The 24,011-nt window shown below is 28.7% G+C and overlaps 1 protein-coding gene and 2 long non-coding RNA genes across 5 annotated transcripts in view; 2 read left to right on the plus strand and 1 right to left on the minus strand.

Moving 5' to 3' along the window:
- The window catches only part of LOC127281465 (uncharacterized), a 136,048-nt gene that overhangs the window by 87,717 nt on the left and 24,320 nt on the right, over window positions 1-24,011 (plus strand). The window contains exon 1 of one of the 3 annotated variants that reach the window (XM_051305187.1): window positions 16,659-17,980. The exons of the other annotated variants lie outside the window; for them this stretch is intronic. Within the exon in view, the coding sequence (XP_051161144.1) occupies window positions 17,971-17,980 (10 nt within the window). The 5' untranslated portion in view covers window positions 16,659-17,970. Of the gene's footprint in view, window positions 1-16,658; window positions 17,981-24,011 lie in introns of those variants that run through there. 3 annotated transcript variants of the gene reach the window in all.
- Window positions 1,588-23,923, minus strand: LOC127281468 (uncharacterized). The gene is made up of 3 exons (XR_007843016.1): window positions 23,514-23,923; window positions 2,065-2,221; window positions 1,588-1,977 (listed from the first exon to the last, which is right to left on the minus strand). It is a non-coding gene; the product is annotated as an uncharacterized LOC127281468 (long non-coding RNA).
- Window positions 10,823-12,228, plus strand: LOC127281469 (uncharacterized). The gene is made up of 3 exons (XR_007843017.1): window positions 10,823-10,909; window positions 11,192-11,563; window positions 11,853-12,228. It is a non-coding gene; the product is annotated as an uncharacterized LOC127281469 (long non-coding RNA).

A 24,011-nucleotide genomic window follows, 5' to 3' on the forward strand; every position in this document is an offset into this window, starting at 1 on the left:
TTTAATTCTATTTTACAAAAAGACTTGAAATCATGCAGACTTTTCACTGTGAGTGTTTTATGATGTCAAATAATAGATATAAAAAATATTATATTGAATTTTTCATTTGTTTAAACAATTTATTGTTATTATTTATTAACTTTTTTTGTTCTGCACCTACAAAGATGCAGTTTTTTTCTAATTTTGCAATTTATCAAGCGGAATATAATAAAAGATAGATTTGATGTAAAATTATTAATTCAACAATTGTTTAAACAATTATTGTTATTATTTACTAACTTTTTTTGTTCTGCACCTAGAAAGATGCAATTTTTTCTAATTTTGCAATTTATCAAGCCGAATATAATAAAAGATAGATTTGATGTAAAATTATTAATTCAACAATTGTTTAAACAATTTATTGTTGTTATTTACTAACTTTTTTTGTACGGCACCTGGAAAGTTGCCGTTTTTTTCTAATTTTGCAACTCATCAAGCCGAATATAATAAAAGATAGATTTGATGTAAAATTGTAAATTCAACAATTGTTTAAACAATTGTTAAATTAGTAAATTTATGTCAAATCTGTCTGGCTATATTATATTCGGTTTGATAAATTGGAAAATTAGGGAAAAACTGCATCTTTCTAGGTACACTACAAGAAAGTTAATAAATAACAACAATAAATTGTTTAAACAATCGTTTGAATACTAAATTCATATAAAATCTTCATGTTTATTATGCTGAGCTTGTTAAGTTGCAAAATTAGAAAAAAATTGCAACTTTCTTGGAACATTATAAAGAAAGTTAATAAATAGCAACAATTATTTGTTTAAACAATTGGTTAAATAGTAAATTCATATAAAATCTTTGTGTTATTATGTTGTGCTTGTTAAGTTGCAAAATTAGAAAAAAATTGCAATTTTTTAGGAATATTATGAAGAATGTTAATAAATAGCAACAATTATTTGTTTAAACAATTTATAATAATAGTTGTTGCAAATTGAATTATATATTTTATTTTATTTATAACCTTTGAATTAATAACTACGAAGAAAAGGTAACAAATTTATAAAATTCTTCTACTGTCGTATGTATATTTGAAAAAGTTATAAATTATTAATAATAAATTGTTTAAACAAATAAAAAATCAACAAAACATTAATAAAATATATTATTTGGTAACATATAACAATTTTGGAAAAAAACTGAATGATTCTAAGTTTTTATTGCAATATACAAAGAAGAAAACATTTGGCCCACCCTGGGTGGGATCTTGTCAACCGTGTATATAAAAAGTATCCAGTCCGGCGAAGGTTAAAAACTTTAATTTTACATATTATAATAATCATTTTTTAGGAATTAATATTATAAAAATATTAATTTTAATTAATATTTGTTCACTTCTAATTCTGAAAATATCAAAAACTCTGATAATTGATTATTATGGATTATATTATTGATAAATAATCTGAAACGACAATTTTAATAATATTAAATAGTTTTAATGAATAAAGTTTAAAATAAATAAGACATACAATTTTTATAAATTCTCTATATATTTCAAAAATATTTCGAAAACGAATTTCATGCACACCACATATAAAGTTAACAATATTCATACCCATCTTTTTGCAATATAATTTGATCCATCACATCCTCGAACCATAAAAGTAACAATACCTTTATTTAATCTTTTTGGAGTTAAACATTTCCATGTTTTTATACAATCATTTGCTTCTTCATATGCTTGAAAATGATCATCATACCAAACATTATTACACATTTCCGTAACAAAACGTAATTTTCCTTAATCTAATGAAAGTAAATGAACGATTCTTGTATTTCATTGCACGTAGATTTTGAAGTATTTTCAGATGAATCGCTGTTCTTGTCTGATTTTTTTTTATTTTTTGGCCCATGGATCTTCTCCGTATTTCGAAAATGATGGTCTTATAAGCTTCGGCAGTAAATAAAGAACCACTGCATCTTGTTGCTCTGTAAAATGAAACAAAATTCTGATAAAAAAACAATATTATAAGCATAGGGAATTAATTTATTTATTTTGTATTTTAGAAAATGTACCTTCTGACAATTCTTCAATATTGTAAATTGACTCTTTGTCTTCATTACTTTTCAATTTACTTCTTAGCAAAAGTGCAATTTCCTGGCGAATATCTTTCCAAATGTGGAACAAATTATTTCCCTTATTTGGAAAAATACAGTTGAATTCAATGTTTATCTGTTTATAAAGAAATTAAGTATTAGTATCTATTAATAGAACCTATGTTACCAAAAATGTGTTAAGAAGATATAAGAAATATTTGTAATGAAAAAATTTAAGTGTTGAGAAAAATAAAGAGCGTAATTATATGAGAGTATTTCAAAATGACGTCACGTCTTATATATAGGGTAAAAGTCGTGCGAGTCTATCATGTATGCTCAATCTCTATACATATTAGTCATTACGTATCCTTCTCCTATCTGTTACTGATATCTTTCTCTTTTTCTCTCTCTCTCTCTCCTCACATAATTCTTTTTTTCTCTTATTTTAATTTCCCCTTTCTCTCTATTATATACGCACTTTCGTATATATTATACTCGTATAAATTTATATTTTCTACTCCACTCTGGGGATATTCGTTTTTAGTCAGAACTAATTAACCACCAGTAGTTAATCGAGGTCAAACGACATCTTATATACTTGCAAAGTGGTGGGCTGTGTGCAAATATAAATCGTGCGTACCGCATATATTTCAAAATACGATAACGCACTTCTATTTCTTTGTATATTTATATATCAATGAATCAAAAATTTATTTTTATTATTATCCCAGTTTTCTGAGGATCTCAAATTGAGACCATAAAGTATATCAAATTGTTGATAATGCAACGTTTTAATCCTGTTTATGGTCTCAAAAAAAAAAATCTTAGAAAACTGCGTGTACTTAATATAATTCATTTTGCTTGTTCCAAACGGATTGAGCATTATTTATTTTAATAAATTTTTCAATCGATAGAAGAATTTGTTTATTATAATAAACTTTCTTACTTTTCGTATTATTATTGTATATTGTAAATAAATTTTTTCTCAATTATATATAAAGAATTGAAAATGAAACACTAAAAAAAAGTGAATTATTGTTTTAGTTTCAATTCTTTCTATAATCGAGAAAAGGGAGGAGTAGGGCTTTCCGACCCCTTGAAATTTTCATTCAATTTTCGGTCAAAGAAAAATGATATTTTTGATGATCAAAAGTTGAAAGGGGGTGTTTTGGGCATATTAAACCCTAAATAATAAGGGTTCTGTATAAAAAATTGCTCATAAATAATTACAAAAATATTTTTGATTGTAAAACAATTGGCTTGAAAATCGTTACTCGGGGGCTTTCGGGGTCGCTGATTATGTATCTGAAGTTAGTTTTCCAAAATTCAAAATGGCGGACGACTTTTATAAAAAATGATTTAATTGGGTTACCGTGTTATTCAATTTGGAGAAACTAACATCATATTCGTAATCAGCAACCCCGAAAACCCCCGAATAACGATTTTCAAGTCAATTAAATTATTTTTTATAAAATTCGTCCGCCATATTGGATCCGCCATTGAAAATTTTTGAAAACTATCATCAGATTCGTAATCAGCGACCCCAAAAACCTCCGAGTAACGATTTTCAAGCCAATTGTTTCACAATTAAAAATAGTTTTGTTATTTATTTTTGAGCGGTTTTTTATACAAAACCCTTATTATTTAGGGGTTAATATGCCCAAAACATCCCCATTCAACCTTTGATCATTAAAAATATCATTTTTTTTAGCCGAAGATTATTTTCAATTACTTGAATAAAAATTTCAAGGGCCGGCGGAAAGCCATTTTGAGGCAAGAACAAATCTTTTCGGTAAGGTATATATATCAAAAACAAAAAATTTGAGGTATTACAAATTTATATAAATTTACCGCAGGTATTGATCAACTAATAATATTCATTTTATTGTTTATATAATTAAATTAAATTTATATTTATGCAATACATATTTATACGTATGTATAATTTCCTGATAATTAAAATATAAAAATCATGTATTTTTTTATCATTTATAAAAAATTTCAAGTTGTCGCGTGTATCGAACGGTAGTATATATACATTAAACAAACAGGTCCATGTAAATTCGAAAGTGTATATAGACAAAATGAATTGACGAGAGAGTTGGTGAAACACATCAAGTGTTTCAGCAAGTTTGCGCTATTTCAAATCGGTGATAGAAGGTGACCTCAAATTTGTTCCCTCACCACTTATACTGCATCAATAATTAATGGGTTTGCAAAGGAAAATTTGAGAGTGATAAAATAAAATTAATCCCAGTTTCAAATAACAGGTGCATCAGGCTCTGCTTATTAATAGGGAAGTTAAATTAATAATAATCAATACCAATTGAAATACAAGAATAATAAACTCATTTCCTTAATCATGAATTTTTGAAGAATCTGCATACATAAATTGTTCGTTTTCCGAACGTAATTAGGGCAAATGTCCCTATTACCGATGCTATCCTGATTATTGATGTTTTCATTACTTTTCTACTTAATAAAATATTGTGACAATAAAAGAATAATAGAATATTTTTATTGTAATATTTGATATTCTGTTAATTCATCAGTGAGTTAATATCTTAAACCTCAATTTATCTATTAAATAAATGATTGAAACATATTTATTGCGACTCAGAAATCGAGACATATAAGGCTTTTTCAGCACTCGGTAATTGGGTTTAAAAGATTTAAAAATTATATATATATAATAAATATCTAAATGCTACTATAAATGTATATAAGCGCAACAGGCGAGATATAGAAATTTAGAAAATTAAAAATTTATTTACTATACTGAAAAAAGGGGTTTGGTATTGACAACCAAACGTTTGGTTGGTATTTAAGCAACCAAATTTTGTTTTATTGAATCAACAAAATTTTGGTTGTCCCAATTAATCTTTAGTTAGGACATTAAAAATCCTTTTTTTCTAATTTTGGTTGTGTCAAACAAATTATGCTTGAGACAATTAAAATTTTGTGGATTCAACAAAAAAATTTTGGTTTCTTAAATACCAACCAAACGTTTGGTTGTCAATACCAAACCCTTTTTTCAGTGTATGCTCTTTATTAATTTTCCTTTTTCAAAAAAAAAAAATAATAATAATTTTATATTCGCACACGTGCGACTTTTCCGCAGCTTTTCTCATGACTTTTAATAAGGACATTCTTTTGCGGGTCGAATACCAGGAATATATTATTGCTCGCACATATTACATATATATGTATATCTATACAGAACAGTGCGCGCAAGCTTTCACGTAAATGCTATTAAAGAGCGCGACTTTGCCTAGATTGAACTTTATTCTTTAAAGTCATGTGACAATGAGAATATAAAAATATCTCTTGTATTTCGTGTGTGTGTGCGTGCGCTATATATGGACATACATAAAATGTGGAGAATAATATTTTCGGGAAAATTCATTTCTATTCTAATCTTACATACCTACAATAAATTATATGAAATACATATGAGGAAAAATTCCTGAAGTTATCCAATTTTAAAATTGAAAGTTTTCGGATCGAGCTAAAATTTGCACAAACTTTACACGGAGAGAAATAATTGGTTAGGCTATGTTAAGTATTGGATAGGGTAGCAATTTTTGTTGGGCTCTATAGCGCGATCAAATTAGTTTGCTGCTGCAACTATTTCTGTTGCATACTCTCAAGTTGGATACTGTAACAAATTTCGATAGCTAGTATATACATTCCGTTGAATGCCTCATCCATCTCTCTTGCACACAGTTACCTTTAATTTTGTTAGTACAACTATTTTGATTGGTGGGATATCTATCCCTTTTTTAATAATATTTAGAAAAAAATAGATTTAATTAAATAAAAATATCTTTCATACACGATACAATAATAAATGTTTTTTTACTATAAAAACAAACATTTACTTGACCGGATAAGAAATTTTTTTATTTGATTCCATTTATATAGTCACTTATATGGTAAATAATAATTCATTTATAGACATCAGTGAAATTATAATAAATGAAAATTTATTTTTATTTCTCTTTTATACAGTATTCAAAGAGAGGACCAGACTTTTTTATCGCACTTCTATGATGACACATGTTATGGTGCTTCGGTTTTAGTGAGTCTTGAAATAAACGGATATACATTTTGTGATGTTCTAATACTAAATTATCTAATAATTCCGCGCAATCCCGATGAACAGCTGGAGCCATTTCAATGTCGACTATCTTACGAAGTGTAAGGAAGAAAGTCCATACTTCGTCATAAGAAACAATGTCGCCAACAAGAAACGCGATTAACACTTTTCACGAGACGCGACGATATGAACCGTCATTATAAGCGCGGCAACCATATGCAATTAACACAATGCGCTTGCGCGTCACATGATTGATGCATTAGCCAACCATTTTTCTCCGTGATAGTGCTATGGGTGAGTACTTCGGTAATTTGCAATTTCGGACAAATGAAAATTCAATTACAAATTTTGTTAAATGACTTTTCGATTAAGTATAAATTCTGTGGTATGAAAAATCGAAATTCTATTAAAAATTCGAACAAATAAAAATTCTGAGAAGTGAATTTTCGATTCTAAACTGAAAAAAATTTGCTTCCCATTAATGACTATTAACCATAGCAACTTTAAATCTAGTCAGCGTAACCAAGCATCCTAGTCAATTCATAGTTATGTAGCTTGGTTAATATTGTCAAAGTCGATTGTAGAATTGACCCCTTGTTTCCTAGTTATATTAACTAAGGTGTTTGGTTAATATCGTATGTATCTATAGTCAATTTTGCTAAAGTTTAATTAGTCAAAGTGATTCTAGCCAATGTAACTAAGATACCTATGGTTATTCTGATAAGCTTCCTTAGTCATTCCGACTAATTGTCGAAATCAACTTTGACCAAGATTGCCTCGTGGGTTCCTCTCGTAAAGCTGGTATACGGGGGTTAGGAATTTTTTTTAGTGTATAAAAATTCTGTAATATACAAAATCGGTTTAATGAAAAGTCAAAATAATAATTCTAACAAATAAAAATTCGGCTCAATGAAAATTCTTTCGTATTTTTATAAAATTTAATCAGAAAAGTCAGAGCATTTCTATTTTAAGTTTAAATCTTTATTATTTATACTACATAGCGTACATTTATTATAAAGATGCCCGTTTAAGTTTTAATCTAATTATTTCATAATGCGACTATTAACGATTATCTTAAATTTCATTTTTTCGGAACACATTAATTTATCAAGTTGAGTGAAACAGAACTTTTCGTTATTGAACGCTTGAACAACTTCGGGCAAAGAGATAAACGATAATAAAATAAGTGTCTTGTAAGGTCAGTGCTTTTTGCGTTATATGTTTTCTCACTCTTATAACTAATGCACGACCTTAATGGTAAATTGTCATTGTCTTTTTTGTATATATATAGCAAAAACGCATTTAAATTCTGAAAATGCATTTATAAAACAAATGAATTAGTTTCTTTCTATTTTTATATAATTAAATAAACAAATATTTAAATATTTTAATTATATACTTATATTCTCATAACTTTTAAATAATATATACAATTTTTTTAATATATATTTTGCTTATCTTATCAGAATCTATCAATTATTACAATATTTAAATGTTTAAAATATTGTTATGTTGAATACATATATAGCAAAACTATATAATAACGCAAGCAATTCCAATTCATAATTTCTAATTTGGAATAAAAAATTCAAATTTTGTTTTCGTTAACAACTTCTTTTTTCTTTGCAAAAAAAAAGTATCCTTCAAAATGTTAATTAAAATTAAATTAGTCACATAAAAATGTCTATAACGAAAGTAGGCCCTCATGTTTTTTTTCTTTCCTTCTCCTTCGGCTAATAAGCAATCTGACTATATATCTATTCTTCTCATTCTTGTTCTCTATCATTTGACTCCTGCTCGTTTGTCCAAAAAAAAAAAGAAGAAGAAAAAAACGAAAAGCAGAACATCTACACATAAAGAGAGTATCGTTATATAGTCGCGACCTGACCCTAAAACAGTGACGTGTCTGCGACGCAGAAGCGTTCGACGACATGGCGCCAACCATCCAGTTTAAAAAGAAAGGGAGACAGAAAGACTCCAAAAACTGTGCTTCAGCTTATACAACTGACAAGGATATAATATAAGGGCATTTCAAGTGAAACACAACTTGAGAGACTCATGGGAAACGCTTGTCCGGAGATATGACAATTTTTTTTTCTATATATACATATAAATATATATTTCCCAAAGCTTACATCTCAACCTTTCTTCCATATATATATATAGGTATATATTATTAGACTCTGAAAATTTGCCTATATAACATATTTTTCTACAGTTCTAAGAAACTGTTTTCAAAATTTTAACTAATGTGCGATTCCAAGTGAGATTTTGACTTTTTCGGAGTAGGTTAACCGATTGCAATGAAACTTTGGAATTTTGTTATATATAGTAAGACTAATCTTTAACGTAAATTTCAGCCTAAAATATTTGTTAGTTTACGAGATTTGCAATAATAACAAAAAATTTAAAACTGCTATATCTTCCGTTCTAATAAACGGATTGAGGTCTACTTTTTTTTAAAATGTCAAGGAAAATGAGAGGAATAAATCTCTTTCAGAACATTTTTTTATAATTTTACAACTAAAAAAATTATTAAATAATAATTGAATAACTTTCGCGCGACTGACTAAAATTCAATCACTTAAACGCTAAAATGATCTTACCTGTGTTTTCTTTAATGTTCCAAAGGATTTTTATTGTAAATGTAAGTTTAACTTAAGAAATTTTATTAATTTATTAGTATAAACAATTGAGATTTCTGCTAGTTGACGTGCAGACGACATTGCGCACGCAGCATTCTCACATAGCCAATTTAGTCCACGAATCACGTCAGTTGGCTATGTGAGAATGCTGCGTGCGCAATGTCGTCTGCACGTCAACTAGCAGAAATCTCAATTGTTTATACTAATAAATTAATAAAATTTCTTAAGTTAAACTTACATTTACAATAAAAATCCTTTGGAACATTAAAGAAAACACAGGTAAGATCATTTTAGCGTTTAAGTGATTGAATTTTAGTTAGTCGCGCGAAAGTTATTCAATTATTATTTAATAATTTTTTTAATTGTAAAATTATAAAAAAATGTTCTGAAAGAGATTTATTCCTCTCATTTTCCTTGACATTTTAAAAAAAAGTAGACCTCAATCCGTTTATTAGAACGGAAGATATAGCAGTTTTAAATTTTTTGTTATTATTGCAAATCTCGTAAACTAACAAATATTTTAGGCTGAAATTTACGTTAAAGATTAGTCTTACTATATATAACAAAATTCCAAAGTTTCATTGCAATCGGTTAACCTACTCCGAAAAAGTCAAAATCTCACTTGGAATCGCACTAATTTTAATTAATGACTCACTTTTTGCTATTGAAGTAGTTAACTTTTACTTACTATTTCGGTAGTAAAAAGAAAAAATGTTTTTACTATTAATTAGTTAAATTTTACTAATTCAAAAGCAAAAAGTGAGTTTTAATTTTCTCTAAAGAAAAAAAAAAATTTTTTACTACCAAAATAGGGGCATTCGACGTGAAACGGACCTCCAAAAAATAAGAATTAGTAGAAATTTTTTTTAACAACTTTACAAATTTTATTATTTTCACTAACATTAGAAATTGTCCTTTGTGTATTATTTTTTGAATTATTTAGAAAAATGTTGAAATTTTTTTGAAATCTGCATTAAAAAAAATTGTATACTTAAATTTTAATAGTCACTCTGTTGAACCAAATAATCGAGTAAAACAGAGGAGTAGTATATATTCTATAGGGTTTGAGTTGATGTTAAGCCAACTTTGAGTGTGATGCTGCGAGAAGGAGGGAGAGAGAGAGTAATGTGAGTTAACCATGCTTCGTCTCTTCTTTGAAGAACATGAGATCCTCTCAGGGCCCTTGTGAAGCTAAGGCCCACAAGTTGGGGCAACCAGTCTTTACTTTAGTTCAACTCGCACCATGGCAAAAGTATATCCAAGTCGTAAGTCAGTGTTTGCCATTAGGAGTTCCGGAGGAGTCGCAGCACTGTTGTTCGCCCGAGACGCTGGGACATTCCAAGAAATCCCCACTTGGAACACCATGCGGCTTCTCCAACTCTCCTTCTTTTTCCATTCTAGATTCTAGCAACTAACATTCTATACATACCAAATACAATAGACCTTTCAGTAATTCTTCTTTTTTACATTTGCCAATAACCTTTTTGTTCACTTTTTTTCTATTTTTTGACAGATTTTACAATGTTTTCATTTTTATAATATATTTTTGTACCTAAAATTTTTGAGAAATTTGAGCCATATAAAAAAAATTAAATTTTTCACGGTAAATGATCAAAAAGATTGTCAAACATAAACTGTCAAAAGCTTTTACAATTATTTAATACTGAAAATACAGTAAAATCTAGTTGTATTAATTGTTTTAAATAATTAAAATAATATCAAGGGTGTGAAACAAAATTTCACTGCAATTTTTTGTATTTTTACAATTTATAAGTTGTTAAAATATAATTAATAATAAATTAGTTATATATATTTTTTTTTTTTACCTTTTTTTCAGTAAAAGAATAGCAAATTTTCTAGACATTATCAACATACTAACAATAATATTATATAGATAATAAAATAAATAATAATTGAACAAAACTAGTTATGTAAGTATATGTAAAAAGAAGATATTTTATTTTGTTTAACGTTCGCTATTTGAATACGCAGTTACAACAAAACCAAAATGTTTAAAGTTTTCTTTCTTTTATTCCTTTTCTCAATTATTTTGGAAAGATATTTATTGTTTGGTGATAAAGTTTGTGTTTTTTAAATACATCATAATAAATATATTTAAATTATGTACACTGAAAAAAAACTTTATTTGATTCAAATAATCGCTTATTTGACTATTATCTGGTAAATATTTATTTGTAGTAGATAATTATTATTTAGAATCAATTAAATAGTATTTATTTCAAATACATAGAAGTTATTAGTTCAAATATGTAAATAGTCATATAACAGATTATTTGAATCAAATAAATTTTTTTTCAGTGTATTATTAAAAAACTTAAGTTTAACAAGTATTTTTTTTTAGAAAAAGAAAAACCATGTAATTGGACTTTTGTATGCAAAATTTATAAATTATAAAATTGAAACGAACAATAATTTTATTGAAGAAAAAAGAAATGGCTTAATTCAGTGGAAAAATGAAGTGAAGAAAGGGCCAAACAGTCTTGAGGTTTCAATTTAAAAATTTTTTAAAGTTTTAAATAAATAATTTTGATCATAGAAAATACGTAAATATTAATTTCTCAAAAACAAGAATATTTCATAAAAACATATTCTATATGATAAAGTGAAGAATGATCGAATGAGGGCAGTAGATGATGTGTGCGAACAGAATCCTGGTATATTTAAGTTAATAGTGAAACGATTCTTGGGAATTGAATCTTGTCCGATTAGAAAGGTATAAAATAATTTCTTTGTTGTACCTATAAATATTACATTAATAATAATATAAATTTAAATAAATTTTAATTTTAACATAATGAAAAATTATTCTGAAATATTAGACATTTAATTACAGTTATTGTAGAATTTAATATTATTGTTGGTAGAATGAAAAATTTTAATATTAATAATGATTGAATTAAAAAAAATTGTAACAACTAAGATGTAAAGTACAAAATCAAATTTCATGGAAGCCTTTCTCTAATTAATATCCAGTATTCATCATCTTCTAATGAATTTTACAGTGCACAGAATTTTACTTTGGAATTGGTTCATAAAAGACAAGAAAAATTGATAATGACCATTAATTTAACAATGGAGGAAATAAGGCTTGATAGAGAGAAATGTATCTCTTGAAATTAAAAAAAATTTACAAAATCTGTTGAAAAGGGGGAAAAAACTTTAAACTATGATTTTAAGACCAAAAATTGATTTACATATTTTATTTTAAAGTTTCAAACAAATTCTCTTGTGAAACTTTTATACATTTGCCCATTTACTTTTCAGAGTTGTACTTTTGTAAATCATTAAAAAAAATATTTAAATTGCATAATTAAAATTAAATTAATATATAAGTATTCATTAACTCATTCTTTCAATATTTTTTTAATGGAAATTATAATAAATTATATATGCACACATATAATATACATATATTACATATCAGTCATACATATAATATTAATTACGTGAATAATAGTAATACGTTCTTATAATATAATCATAATTCTGTTAAATGATTTTGAAATATTATACAGTAAATACAATTTCTTTTATTTATTTTTGAAATCTCTTCGATGAATTGCGTTAACCAATAATTTTCAATAAAAATTTTGATATCATTATTTACATATAAACAAGAAACTATATATTTCCCGTATGTTTATTATTATACTTATTATTACTCGATTTTATTTATGAGAAGCATTATTATTTTCTAAAACTCATTAGTTTATAAATTTTCAGTGGTTAAATATAAAGTTAAATGCAAATTCAGTTAACTGGGGTACACTCTAAATCTGAATCAGTGAAAATTTCACTGAATTCAAATCAGTGGCTCAGTTTTCTTTAATTCACCAGTGGAATTTCACTGAGAATCAGTGGTTTTTACTGATTCCCAGTGAAATTCCACTGATGAATTAAAGAAAACTGAGCCACTGATTTGAATTCAGTGAAATTTTCACTGATTCAGATTTAGAGTGTATATTCATAAAAAAAAATGGTATAAAAATTGAAAAAAGATGACTATTTTTATTTCAAGAAATTTATTAATCGAATTAAATAAATAATTAGATTTTGCAGTAATTCTTATTATCTACATTTTAATGTCAAATCTCTCTTTTTTTTTGAAGAAAATTTTTTGTGTTAAAAATTAATACATATTTCTGACAAAAGGCAGGTAAATATTTTTGTTATGATTGTCAAATTATCTCTTGGGACATAAATGTTAAAAGCGAGGTTAAAAGTGTACCTGTGAGTTACACCCGCAAATATTATTATATACCTACACATTGAAGTTTATTGAAATCCTTTTGTAAAATAACTATATCCATTTGTTCAAATTGTATTATATGTATATTCATTGTAATCTATGAAGGATGTACATTTTATCGATTGTCCTTTTGAAATCATTATGGTTTCTCACATTCTGTAAAACGCTGAGAAAAATATTTTATAATACATATAATGGAAATAATCTGTAACAGGTTGATTTCATTTCATTTTTTCACAAAAGAAATGTTTTACGTAACAAATTCTTATATATAATTCGGTTAAATAGAAATTCTACTAAATAAGAATTGAGATTAATATATATATATTTTGTTAACTAAATACTAGATTAATATAAAGATTGAAACAAAACTTCGTTAAATATATAATTATTATTCTATTTTTTCTTCTCTTTCCTAAATTTCATGAATCTAAAATTTATGGAGAAAAAAAAATATGCTGCACTATTATTAATGTATACTGTAAATGGAGAGGACAGTTTTGCCTCTGTTTTACGTGCATAAAATATGAATATGTACAAGAGAGACATTATCTTGTTTTAAGATGAATGTATCTCAAGAGTTTCCCATGAAACGTTAGAGCTTAAATCCTTTCGATGCATTCTATCTGGCCAAATATAATATAGTTGGACATTGCCAACGAGATGTGTATTTTAGTTTGCTCTTTGGAACACACGGTCTTTTCCAGTCATGAACAAGTCTTTCCAATCGACAGCTGGTGAGGTCAATTCCCTGAAGGCCGTCCTTCCGGGGTTCGCAAACAAGTCAAAAGAAAAAGAACAAACGAAAGTAGTACGTCAAAATTTGATACAAATAGCTGAAATTTGGTACATATCTATATTTTTGCGTATAGATTACAAAAAAAAGACAATTTGGAAGTAAGATTCAAAAAATTTTTAATGTCGAATTCAGTATGTAGGACACAAAATAAAAAATCTTTTTGGTTGGAATTTGTTATTCTGGGATTTTTGTGGTTGTTGATTACGAATCTATTATAAAATTCATAATCAGCAACCCTTAAAACCCACATATAAAAGTTAACAATCCGATCGAATTTGGAATTTTTTTTCCACTATATTGGAGTCGCCATTTTGAATTTTCAAAATCTGATGTCAGATTCGTAATCAGCGACAAAAAAAACCTCCGAATAATTTTCAGAAAGATTCATCAATTATTAACATTTTTAATCGACATTTTGAATTTTCAAATTCTGATCTAATTTAAATTGGTAGTTCACTTTTTCACTAATTCAGATTTAGAGAGGTCAATTTTAAAAAAAATTTTGACTGATATTGTTTATCGTAACAAACTTGTTTGTTGTCATATATAATAGCAAATAATTTGGTTGTGTTTATAGACTCTCGACAGCAAACATTAATTTACAGTATCTGCAGGCAATTCCTGTTTTTCTATGCAAAATGTTTCGTTTCACTCATTACCATTGTTGTAATTACTATTCTCTGTGTTAGCCATAATTTTAACTTGTTTTTATTGTTTTGAGCACAACTATATGCAAGAGTCTTATTTGCCGTAATCTTAAATTGAAATTCTATTTAAACGCAGAGGTCATTACACTTCTTTAAATACAAAATACCTTGATCTTTGACAGATATTCGTAACGACTTTTAGACTTGGAACTGAAAAAAAAACGAAACGAAACAAAGAAATCAGAAGAATATATGTACATCTTGTATTAAAATCAAAAACTAATATACATATATAGAATAATGTGTAAATAATTCATAAATTAAAATTTGCGTTAAATAAATTAAAATCAAATTGACTAGATTCGATTGTCATGAAATAATCGTCCGTTATTTATAACTGCATTTATATTTAATTACCTATACGAATCGGCTAAAATATGTTATCCAACAAAATATTGTTGGCCAGTGTGAAAATGCTACATAAATATTCAACCCCGTACATTTAAATATTCGGTAATTTTAAATTGAACAAGATTCAACAATTTATCTGAATCAGAATTAAACAAAATTGACTTTAGATTTTGATGTTCGAATCAAAACTAAACAATGTTGATTTTTTATTTTGATTTTTGAAACGAAACTAATCGTACTTGATTTTCGATTCTGATGTTCCTAAAAAAAGTTAACTTTTGATTCTATTGTCCAAATCTGTTGGTTTATTAAAATATAAATGTTTTAAAAATTATCTCTGTTTAAATCTTATATTATTCTTCGACGAATTCGTTCTGGGTGGCGTTTATAATTTTGATTTCGGGGCGATAGACCGGCGTTCGATCATCCACATAATGTAAACTAAAATCGAACAAAGAGATTCGGTATAAGCGAATATTGTTCACTTTTGACGTGACGTAATAAGTCCTTTTTGTCTTTGAGTTTAGTCTAGCGAAAGCTTATATAGGTAAAGATCTAAATGCATTTTTGAAGTGTCGTTGAAATAAAGACTTGGTTTATTGATCTATATCATAATCTAATAGAATCGAAAATATACAAAGTTGATTTTTGATTCTGATGTTTCAATCAAAAACTAAAATTTTTGATTCAGCTATATTCGAATCAAAGCCAAACAAAATGTACTTTAAATTCTATAAACCTGACTCGAAACGAAACAAAAGGGTTTTCGAATTTTGTTTTATAGCCCAGGGGTGCTATTCTTGAAATAAGTTTTGTGCACGAATCGGAGACTTTCGAATGACTTTGTCGAAAATCGTATATATTCTCGAACTGTTCACATTAATTTTTCTTTCGTCTATGCAGATTATATATAAAATCATCTGTAGAATTTGATTAATAATAATATTGCTCTCAATAAATATTTCTTAAATCATGTAGGATGGATTTAGTAATACGGTCTTTTGCAAATATAGTGCAGTAGAAATATACTGAAAAGTCACTAGAAATACATGACGACAACACTGTACAACCTATTTGTGTACGAACGATCGTCGAATGAAATTTTGAATGATGCTGAAAAATACTGTTTTTGTTTCGTGCACGAAACTTACCCATCGAATTTGCTCGCATATGAACAATTTCGAGAATAGCACACCAGTCATATTGCTGACAATCTTCTTCTTTTATAATCTATTAATTACATCTTGCCCTTCCGTTTAAAAACCCGTATTAAACATCTTTGTTAAAGTTCTGAATCTTCAACACCTATACAGCAACTCTTTTCTGTATGGGGTATTTTCTTCTCTTTCTCTTAATCCATGCCGAGTCCTTACTGAGAAGGAATCTCTAGAATATTTGTTTCTGAGAAAGAAGGATATTGAGAGTCCTTTCCTGCGGCCTCTGGCAAAGAAAGATTCCCCCTTCTCTCTCGTCCCTGCTGCAATCCTTATTTTTTCCCATTCCGAGTCCAGTTGCGTTGTCTTTCGCTCTCTTTCTCACAAGCGCTGAACCGAACTGTTCCTCTGAATTCCTCTCCGTCCTTTTTGCTCTCTCTCTCTGTCTCTTTCACTCAACAGGCCTTCCGCTCACTCCCCTTGGGCAACCTTCCTCTTCAACAGTGAACAGAGTGTACGCGCTCGATACACGGAATCGCCTCGTGGTTCTTGGAACGCAGCAGACTGTCGCCAGCCACGCCAGACGGCGCACCGTTCTGCCGCCGCCGCCACCGTCGCCCACAGGCTCACCCACGGCACCCGCTCCGCGATCCACGGCCTCCAGCTCTCCTAGTCTCTGTCAGCAGCAGAAACGGCCAGTTACGCAACAACAACAACGCGGTGAGGATTAAACAGCTCCGGTGTATGTGTGTGTGTTTGTGCGCGTGCTATGAACTCTCGTGCGCAAAATCAACTTGTTGAGAAAATAGAATCAAGACTTTTCTTCACTTTTTATTTTCGATCCATCGATCATTTATAAATAAATATACACCTTTACAAAATCCATTAAATTCAATAATTAACTGATCTCTTGAAAATTATCACAATTTTTCAAGATTAGATCATCACACCACGTGTGCAATTGAAGGATTTCGAAATATTTAGTGTTTGTGATATGAAATTTGATTTTGAATATTTACGGGTATAAATTGTGTGGGGGTTTTTGAGATAATTATTTGTGAGAGGCTTCCGATTGGTAATAATAATGTGTGTGTGTGCGCCCGCGGGCAATGACTAATGTATTAAGTGTGTTAGTAGGGAGATATTTTGTGTTGGTGTTTGTGTTGCTGCTCGATGACTACGTCAGCACCGGTTGGACGGGATTTGCATGGCAAACAGATTGACGCGCTCATATAAAGTGGATAACGAGCGTGAAGAGTCACTTCTTCTTCTTCTTCTTCTTCGATATCAAGTCACCACAAAGAAATATCCACGGAAAAGAAGAAGGAGAAACCCCCCTTTCTACCTCATCTGGTGCAACAGTTTCTTAAAATAGAAGGTGTCCGTTGTTGATAAAATTGTAGGTGCCAGTAATTCCCTCTCTCTGATCATCAAAGTAAACAAGTGTGATCCAGAAACGAGGAATTTCTCTCACGAATAATGATAATAATAATTTGATACTTCTTTTTTTGGAGTAGATATTTCTTTAGTTGCTGACAAATTATTTGGAGATTCATTGACAAAGATAATAATTTGATATTTTGAGAAGGGAATTTTAAAAAGAAATAAGTGGAAATGCAAGGTGGAAGGAAAAAGGCAGACAAGGGCGATTCCTGCTGCTGACTTCTCGACCTTTCTCTTGCTGCTTAAGGGGAATAAGGAGGGCAAGGGGAAAGAAGAAGAAGAAGAAGGCGTCCCCAGCCGCGTGGTTAGATGTTTGGTGCGATGGATTGTCGTGACTCGTGCTCGTATTCTTGCGGAGGCTGCGAGAGGATCGAGGGCTTTATAGAACCGATGGAGTAACAAGTGAGCGGCGTTACCATGACGACAGGTTGGATATCCTTTTTCTTAAGTCTGATCTCTTCGCACCTATTGCTGTGTGCCTCTCTCTATCTCTCTTTCATTCCACGTGGTTACTTTTGAGACAAAAGGAGAAATGCCGCTGCTTTTTAACGAGTTGTTTATCCTAAATTTTTGATAAAAACAGCAAATTATTACACATTTACCCCAGACAGAATTGGGCCAAAAAAAATATTTCTATTATCAAAATTTTATCCCCTTTCCATTTGTTGCCTATAAAACCACAAGGAAAAAGAACTTCGAAAAGTAAAAGGTTACACTAAAATAGTGAAAGAATTAACTCTGAAACAATTAAAACTTTTTCTATTCCACACTGCGAAGAAATGTCGAATTTTGGTTAAAAAGGGGCAATCAATTTTTTTGTTGCGTCAACAAAATTTTAGCTATCCCAATTAGATTTTAGTTGGTACAAACAAAATTTGATATTGACACAATAGGAAAGAACAACGAATTTTGATGCCTGAACCAAGTTTGTGCCAACTAAAGTTTGATTGAGACAACCAAAATTTTGTTGGCGCAACATAAAAATTTTGATTTCACGTTTTCAACCAAAATGTTTTGTTGTCAACTCAAACCTTTCACAGTTTCATAGTAGGTTAATATTTGTTTCAGTGCCTAATTATATATATATATATATATATATATAGACTATTGGGCGAAAATTTTTATTTCGAAAAATTAATGAGAGAAAAAGTTGAAGAAACCAAATAATAATGATACGAACATACAACAATAACGTTGGTTGCTTCTGTACATTAATTATTATTGTTTCAAAGACATTACTTTCCTGATAAGATTACTGCTTCTATTTTGAGAGATATACATACATATATATATATAATGCAATATATACAGTAATCTATCGATAATTAACTGAAGAGGATACAGTGAACTTTTGATAACTGCCGTAAGGCAAAAAGACATTTATCAAGAGTTAACTGTTTTTTTCCTGCGGCATTTTTTTAAGCATATTTAATACTCTCTAAATTTGAATTAGTGACTATTCGCTAATTCGTAGCTGCATACTCTGGGCTGATTAAAATAGCGACTATTCGCTAGTAATAAGCGAATTTTCAAATTATTCACTTATTCCCAGTTGCATATACTCTGTGCTATAGGAATAAGCGAATATATAGTATCACTAATTCAAAGCGAATAGTCGCTATTTCAGATTTAGAGAGTATATCTAAAACCATATAAATTTGAAAACGTGAACAAAATTTTTTATAAATTAAAAAAAAACGAAAATTGAACATTTCAAATGATAAATTTAATGAATGAATAATTATTTACTTTCTTATATATAGAAATTTAATTGACCACGCACAATAAAGCAATGTAGTTGTGGTTAATCGTAAATTTTTGTAAACAAATAATGTGTGTTATTCGATATAATGGAATGTAGGTTTTGAATGTCTTCAATTATATTGATTAACGTTTAGAAACAGGTACTGTTTCTCATTGCGGAGAATGTACTTTTCAGGTTGAGAAGATAAAGACGATGATGCAGCTAAATCTTTGCTGTATATATGTATATATACGTAGCTAAGAGATTGTAAAATTTTGTTAGTTGAATTCAATAGTTCAAGACGTTTAAAAATGTTTAGACCAAAATAATATAAAATTAAGTGTTGAATTTTTTGTGGTTTTAGGGTTCTTATTTGGCAACTGGGTCACAAAATAAAGTCTTTTTACATACAAAGTAATGTAGCACAAAAGAAGAAAATCGTAGCTATCAGGATAATATGATTGTTACTCTCTTAATTTGAATCAGTAAAACACAGATTGACTGATTCATTTATTTTTTTTTTATTTACGTACAATCCCCGCGAATTGTAAACTTAGCAAACGTTTGTTTTATGTAGTAGCAAGCAAAAAAAAGTGGTGCGCATTAAATAATGTTGATAATGGAAAATCTTTTAAATAACCAAAGCTTTTTTAAAATTTAAATTATCTTTCACATAAGTTAGCTAATTTTTGTTTCAATTCTTTGTAGGATTCTTCTTTAATGAACGAATTGGCGTAGTTGAATTAGTCAGAAGTGACTAATTCAGATTTAAAGAGTATATTTTTCTTCATAATGATCTAAGCTAAATTTTAAAATATCTTTTTGAATAAAAATTTTGAATTGAAATCGATTGAGTTTGTGAAGAAATTCAAAAGAATTAAAATTCAACTTCGAATGCGAAAAGAAATATTTGAAAAAATATTAAAATGCAGAAAATTTTATTCTTAAGCGCGATTCAAGATGTATTCTTAAATCGAATATTGTAATTTTTTCAGTGCGGATAAAAATTTAGATATATACTTTTCAGGTATTTTATTGATTAATTGGAAAAATATTTTCGTCTGTTTTGAGATAATACAAAAACTACGACTGTGAACTATATCAATCTAAAAGTTTCATCGGGGATATCAAGCTCTTTTATACAGAAAACATACCTTATAAAGCTGAAGGAATATTGTGGTCGTATGGTTGGTGAGATCACAGAAATCTCTCTTTCTCTCTCGATTTGTCGTGCATTCGTGGAAATTGCTGCAGGCGTAAATGTAAAATTTCGTACTTTTCTGTTTCCGAGTTTTTTTTTCAAATATATTTGCTATATATATAGGAAAACTCGAAATTTGACACTACTTTAAAATTTGCCTTAAATTACGAAATAACAGAAAAGAATAATAACAATTGAATAATAATCTAATCTAATATTTTACTTCTTTATATATAATACATACGATTATAAATGATAATTTTCTGTATATTCAATTTTAATATTTTATTATTAAAATTTTGTGCAACTGTTAAATAACTAAAAAAATAATTAATATGATTAATTAATAATTTGCTATAAATGTCTCAATTATATAGATAATTAAGTTCATCCAGAAACTATTAAAGTTTACCATCGAGAATGTACCGTTACATCTACAACCTACTTTAATGTCTAATATTTGAATTTTTTAAAGAAAAAACTAACATAGTAGGGAAATTCTATCTGACACTTTTCTTGACTTTTGAGTTTCATTTAAATCTATAAAATTTCTTATATAATTATTATATACATTTCACTTAAATATAATTGCTATTGTTATTTATTGTATATTGTAATAATTATTACAATTTTATTCTATTTTTTAAAAAAAATTTTACAAGCATACTTTATATAAGGTAAAGATTTTTGACGTCGATATTGACGAAAAACATGCATAGAATTTTTTTTTCTTTTCTTTGATGATCAAGTGTTTCGACGTCAACCAAAATATTTGCATATTCACTTGCATGCCTATACGACTTTGGAATCACGAACTATTGGTAGATATACATATATATGTATTTATATTTGTATACGTATATATAGAGATTCGAACCCACATTTATGACGTATTTTTGACGAAAACAAAGCTATCTTTGTCAAAAGCATCAGACGCGAAATATACATAAAAAATCTATGAGGGTGAGCGGTATACTTTCTGCATTTTAATGGACGAGATTTTTCATGTCCAATGGTGTATATATATATATATATATATGTTATATAAAAAAGGAATTCCGGAAAAGTTTTCCATTGAAGTAACACTCGAGAAAATCTTGAGAAACAATTATTAAAATGGATTCGCGAAAGCATAAAGTGTAAAGTTTTATCAAGCTTTCAAGGACCCTCTCCTCTTAAAGCTCATTATGACGACTGCCATTAAAGTAGAAGAATAATCAACGCGGAAATATTCATTTTATCGTTTCTTGAAAAGTTGCGTGTTATTAAGTTAATTCTTTTAAATATATTAGAAACAAAAAAAAATTTATCGATTAAAAATAACATTTTTTGATTTTATTGTATAGTGTGCCCTGAAAAAAAATTATTTGATTGAAATAATCGATTACTTAACTATTATCAAATAAATATTTATTTGTATCAAATAATCAATGATGAACATTTTGAAATAATATATATATATAGGAATGCCTGTAATTTAAAATACATTACAGTCTCTCTCTAGTCTTTTGTTCACAAAAGTGAGATGTAATGAATTTTAAATGGATAAATAAGAGAAATACTTTGACGCATCTATATGCATGAGCCACTTTTTGTTATAAAACTCAAAATTAAGTTGATTATGTATATATTTCAACTCAAGTTAACAGTATGTGTTAAAGCGAAATCGAAATTTTTAACATTGAATATACCCAAAAACCAAAACAAAAATTTTCTGAAGAAAATTAGCAAAATTTAGAAACCAAAACTATTTCGGTTGACGAATACTTCTTAACAAATTTCTGGTTTAAAATTCTTGATTAATTTATTAATTAATTATATTTACTCTCTAAATGTCAATTAGTAGAAATGTTTACTTATTTGAATTAGTGACTCACTTTTTGCTTCTAAATTAGTGAAATTTTACTAATCATTAGTAACTTTTACTAACAATTTGTAAAATTTAACTAATTCTACAGCAATAAGTGAGTCACTAATTTAAATTAGTAAATATTTTTACTAATTCAGATTTAGAGAGTAGTAAAGTTTTACTAAATATAAGAATATCCTCATATATATATCACTATTAATTATATTGCACTGTAGAAAAAGGAAGTTATAGATTTTAACTCCCAATAACGGGCCTCTATAAAAGTCACATCCTTTTGGAGTTAACCCCTTAACTGCGATGACGACAATTTTGTGCGTCAAATTGTCGTCATCAGCAGTTAAGGGGTTAAAGTAAAGGAAGTTGATGCTAAAGAAGTCAATTTTATGCTTACGGTGTTAATACTAAGAGATTTAATCTAATGTTAATTCACTATTGGAGTTAATTTTTAACTCTCTAAGCATAAAATTAACTCCCCTAGCATCAACTCCTAATATCTAACTCTCTTTTTTTACAGTGTATTAGAGCTCAAAAGGATCTAAATTTCATGTACACTTTAATTCAGACATAATATTTTTTTCCGTGTGGCAACCGGAGTTAGAAGTAAAATTTTTGGAGTTAAATATCAAAACTCCAAAAGTCAGTTAACATTAGATTAACTCCTTAGGCATAAATTTAACTCTCTTTGCTATAAGTCCAAAAGGATGAGACTCTTGTAGAGTCCCGTTGAGAGTTAAAATCTAACTCCCTTTTTTTACAGTCCATCTTATTTTACCCAATATTTAATTTAAGATTATCTTAATTTTTAAAATTTATTTAATTAAGGGCTAATCTTACACTGTCAAAAATTTGGAGAGTTAATGGCAACCGGAAGTGGGTATAAAATTTTTGGAGTTAAAAATCAACTCCAAAGGTGAGTTATCATTAAATTAACTCCCTTAGCATTAACTCTCTAGACATAAAATTAACTCCTTTTGTTTCAACTCCAAAAGGATGGGAATTTTTATAGAGTCCCGTTGGGAATTAATATTTAACTCCCTTTTTTTTTGAAGTGAGCCTGAAGCTGTGAGTGAGTAATTTTTTTGCGTCACAAAAATTAAATTATAAATTCACATTCGCTTAACTTTTCACATCATACAAATACATACACGTGTTTCTGTGGTCAAATTTCCACTTCCATGGGCGGGCGATAAGAGGAAAAAAATTGCAAACAGTGTTGCAAAGAGAAAAATATCCAACTTCTTGCTATTATTATGTGCGGGGGAGTAAAAGAATGAGACGAAAGACAGTATACGGGTCGAGATAGAAGGTAGTGGGAGGAGGACAGAGGGCGTGAGGCCAATGGGTGGAGGGAGAGATGTAAACGAAGACAATGGGGATTCCGTGTATGCGGCCGTGAACGTCCTAGGACACGTAGACGCACGGGGTGCGTGACCCAATCACCCGTTCACCGGCAGTGCACCGTAGATCGTAGAAGAGTGGATTCGTGACGACGAGAGTTTTTGGTGGGGGGGGGAAAGGGAGCTGGGGATTCTCTTCTCAAGTGGAGGGGGAGGGAGTTGAGAGAAAGAGAGAGGATTGTGGGGATTGGCGTAACGGCTAGCACACAAGGGGTCACGGGAGGGAGGGAGGGAGCGGCAAAAGGT

The sequence above is a fragment of the Leptopilina boulardi genome, unplaced genomic scaffold, assembly GCF_019393585.1.
Source record: "Leptopilina boulardi isolate dan_hultmark-lab unplaced genomic scaffold, ZJU_Lbou_2.1 LbouV2_269, whole genome shotgun sequence".
In the NCBI taxonomy this organism is placed as follows: Eukaryota; Metazoa; Arthropoda; class Insecta; order Hymenoptera; family Figitidae; genus Leptopilina; species Leptopilina boulardi.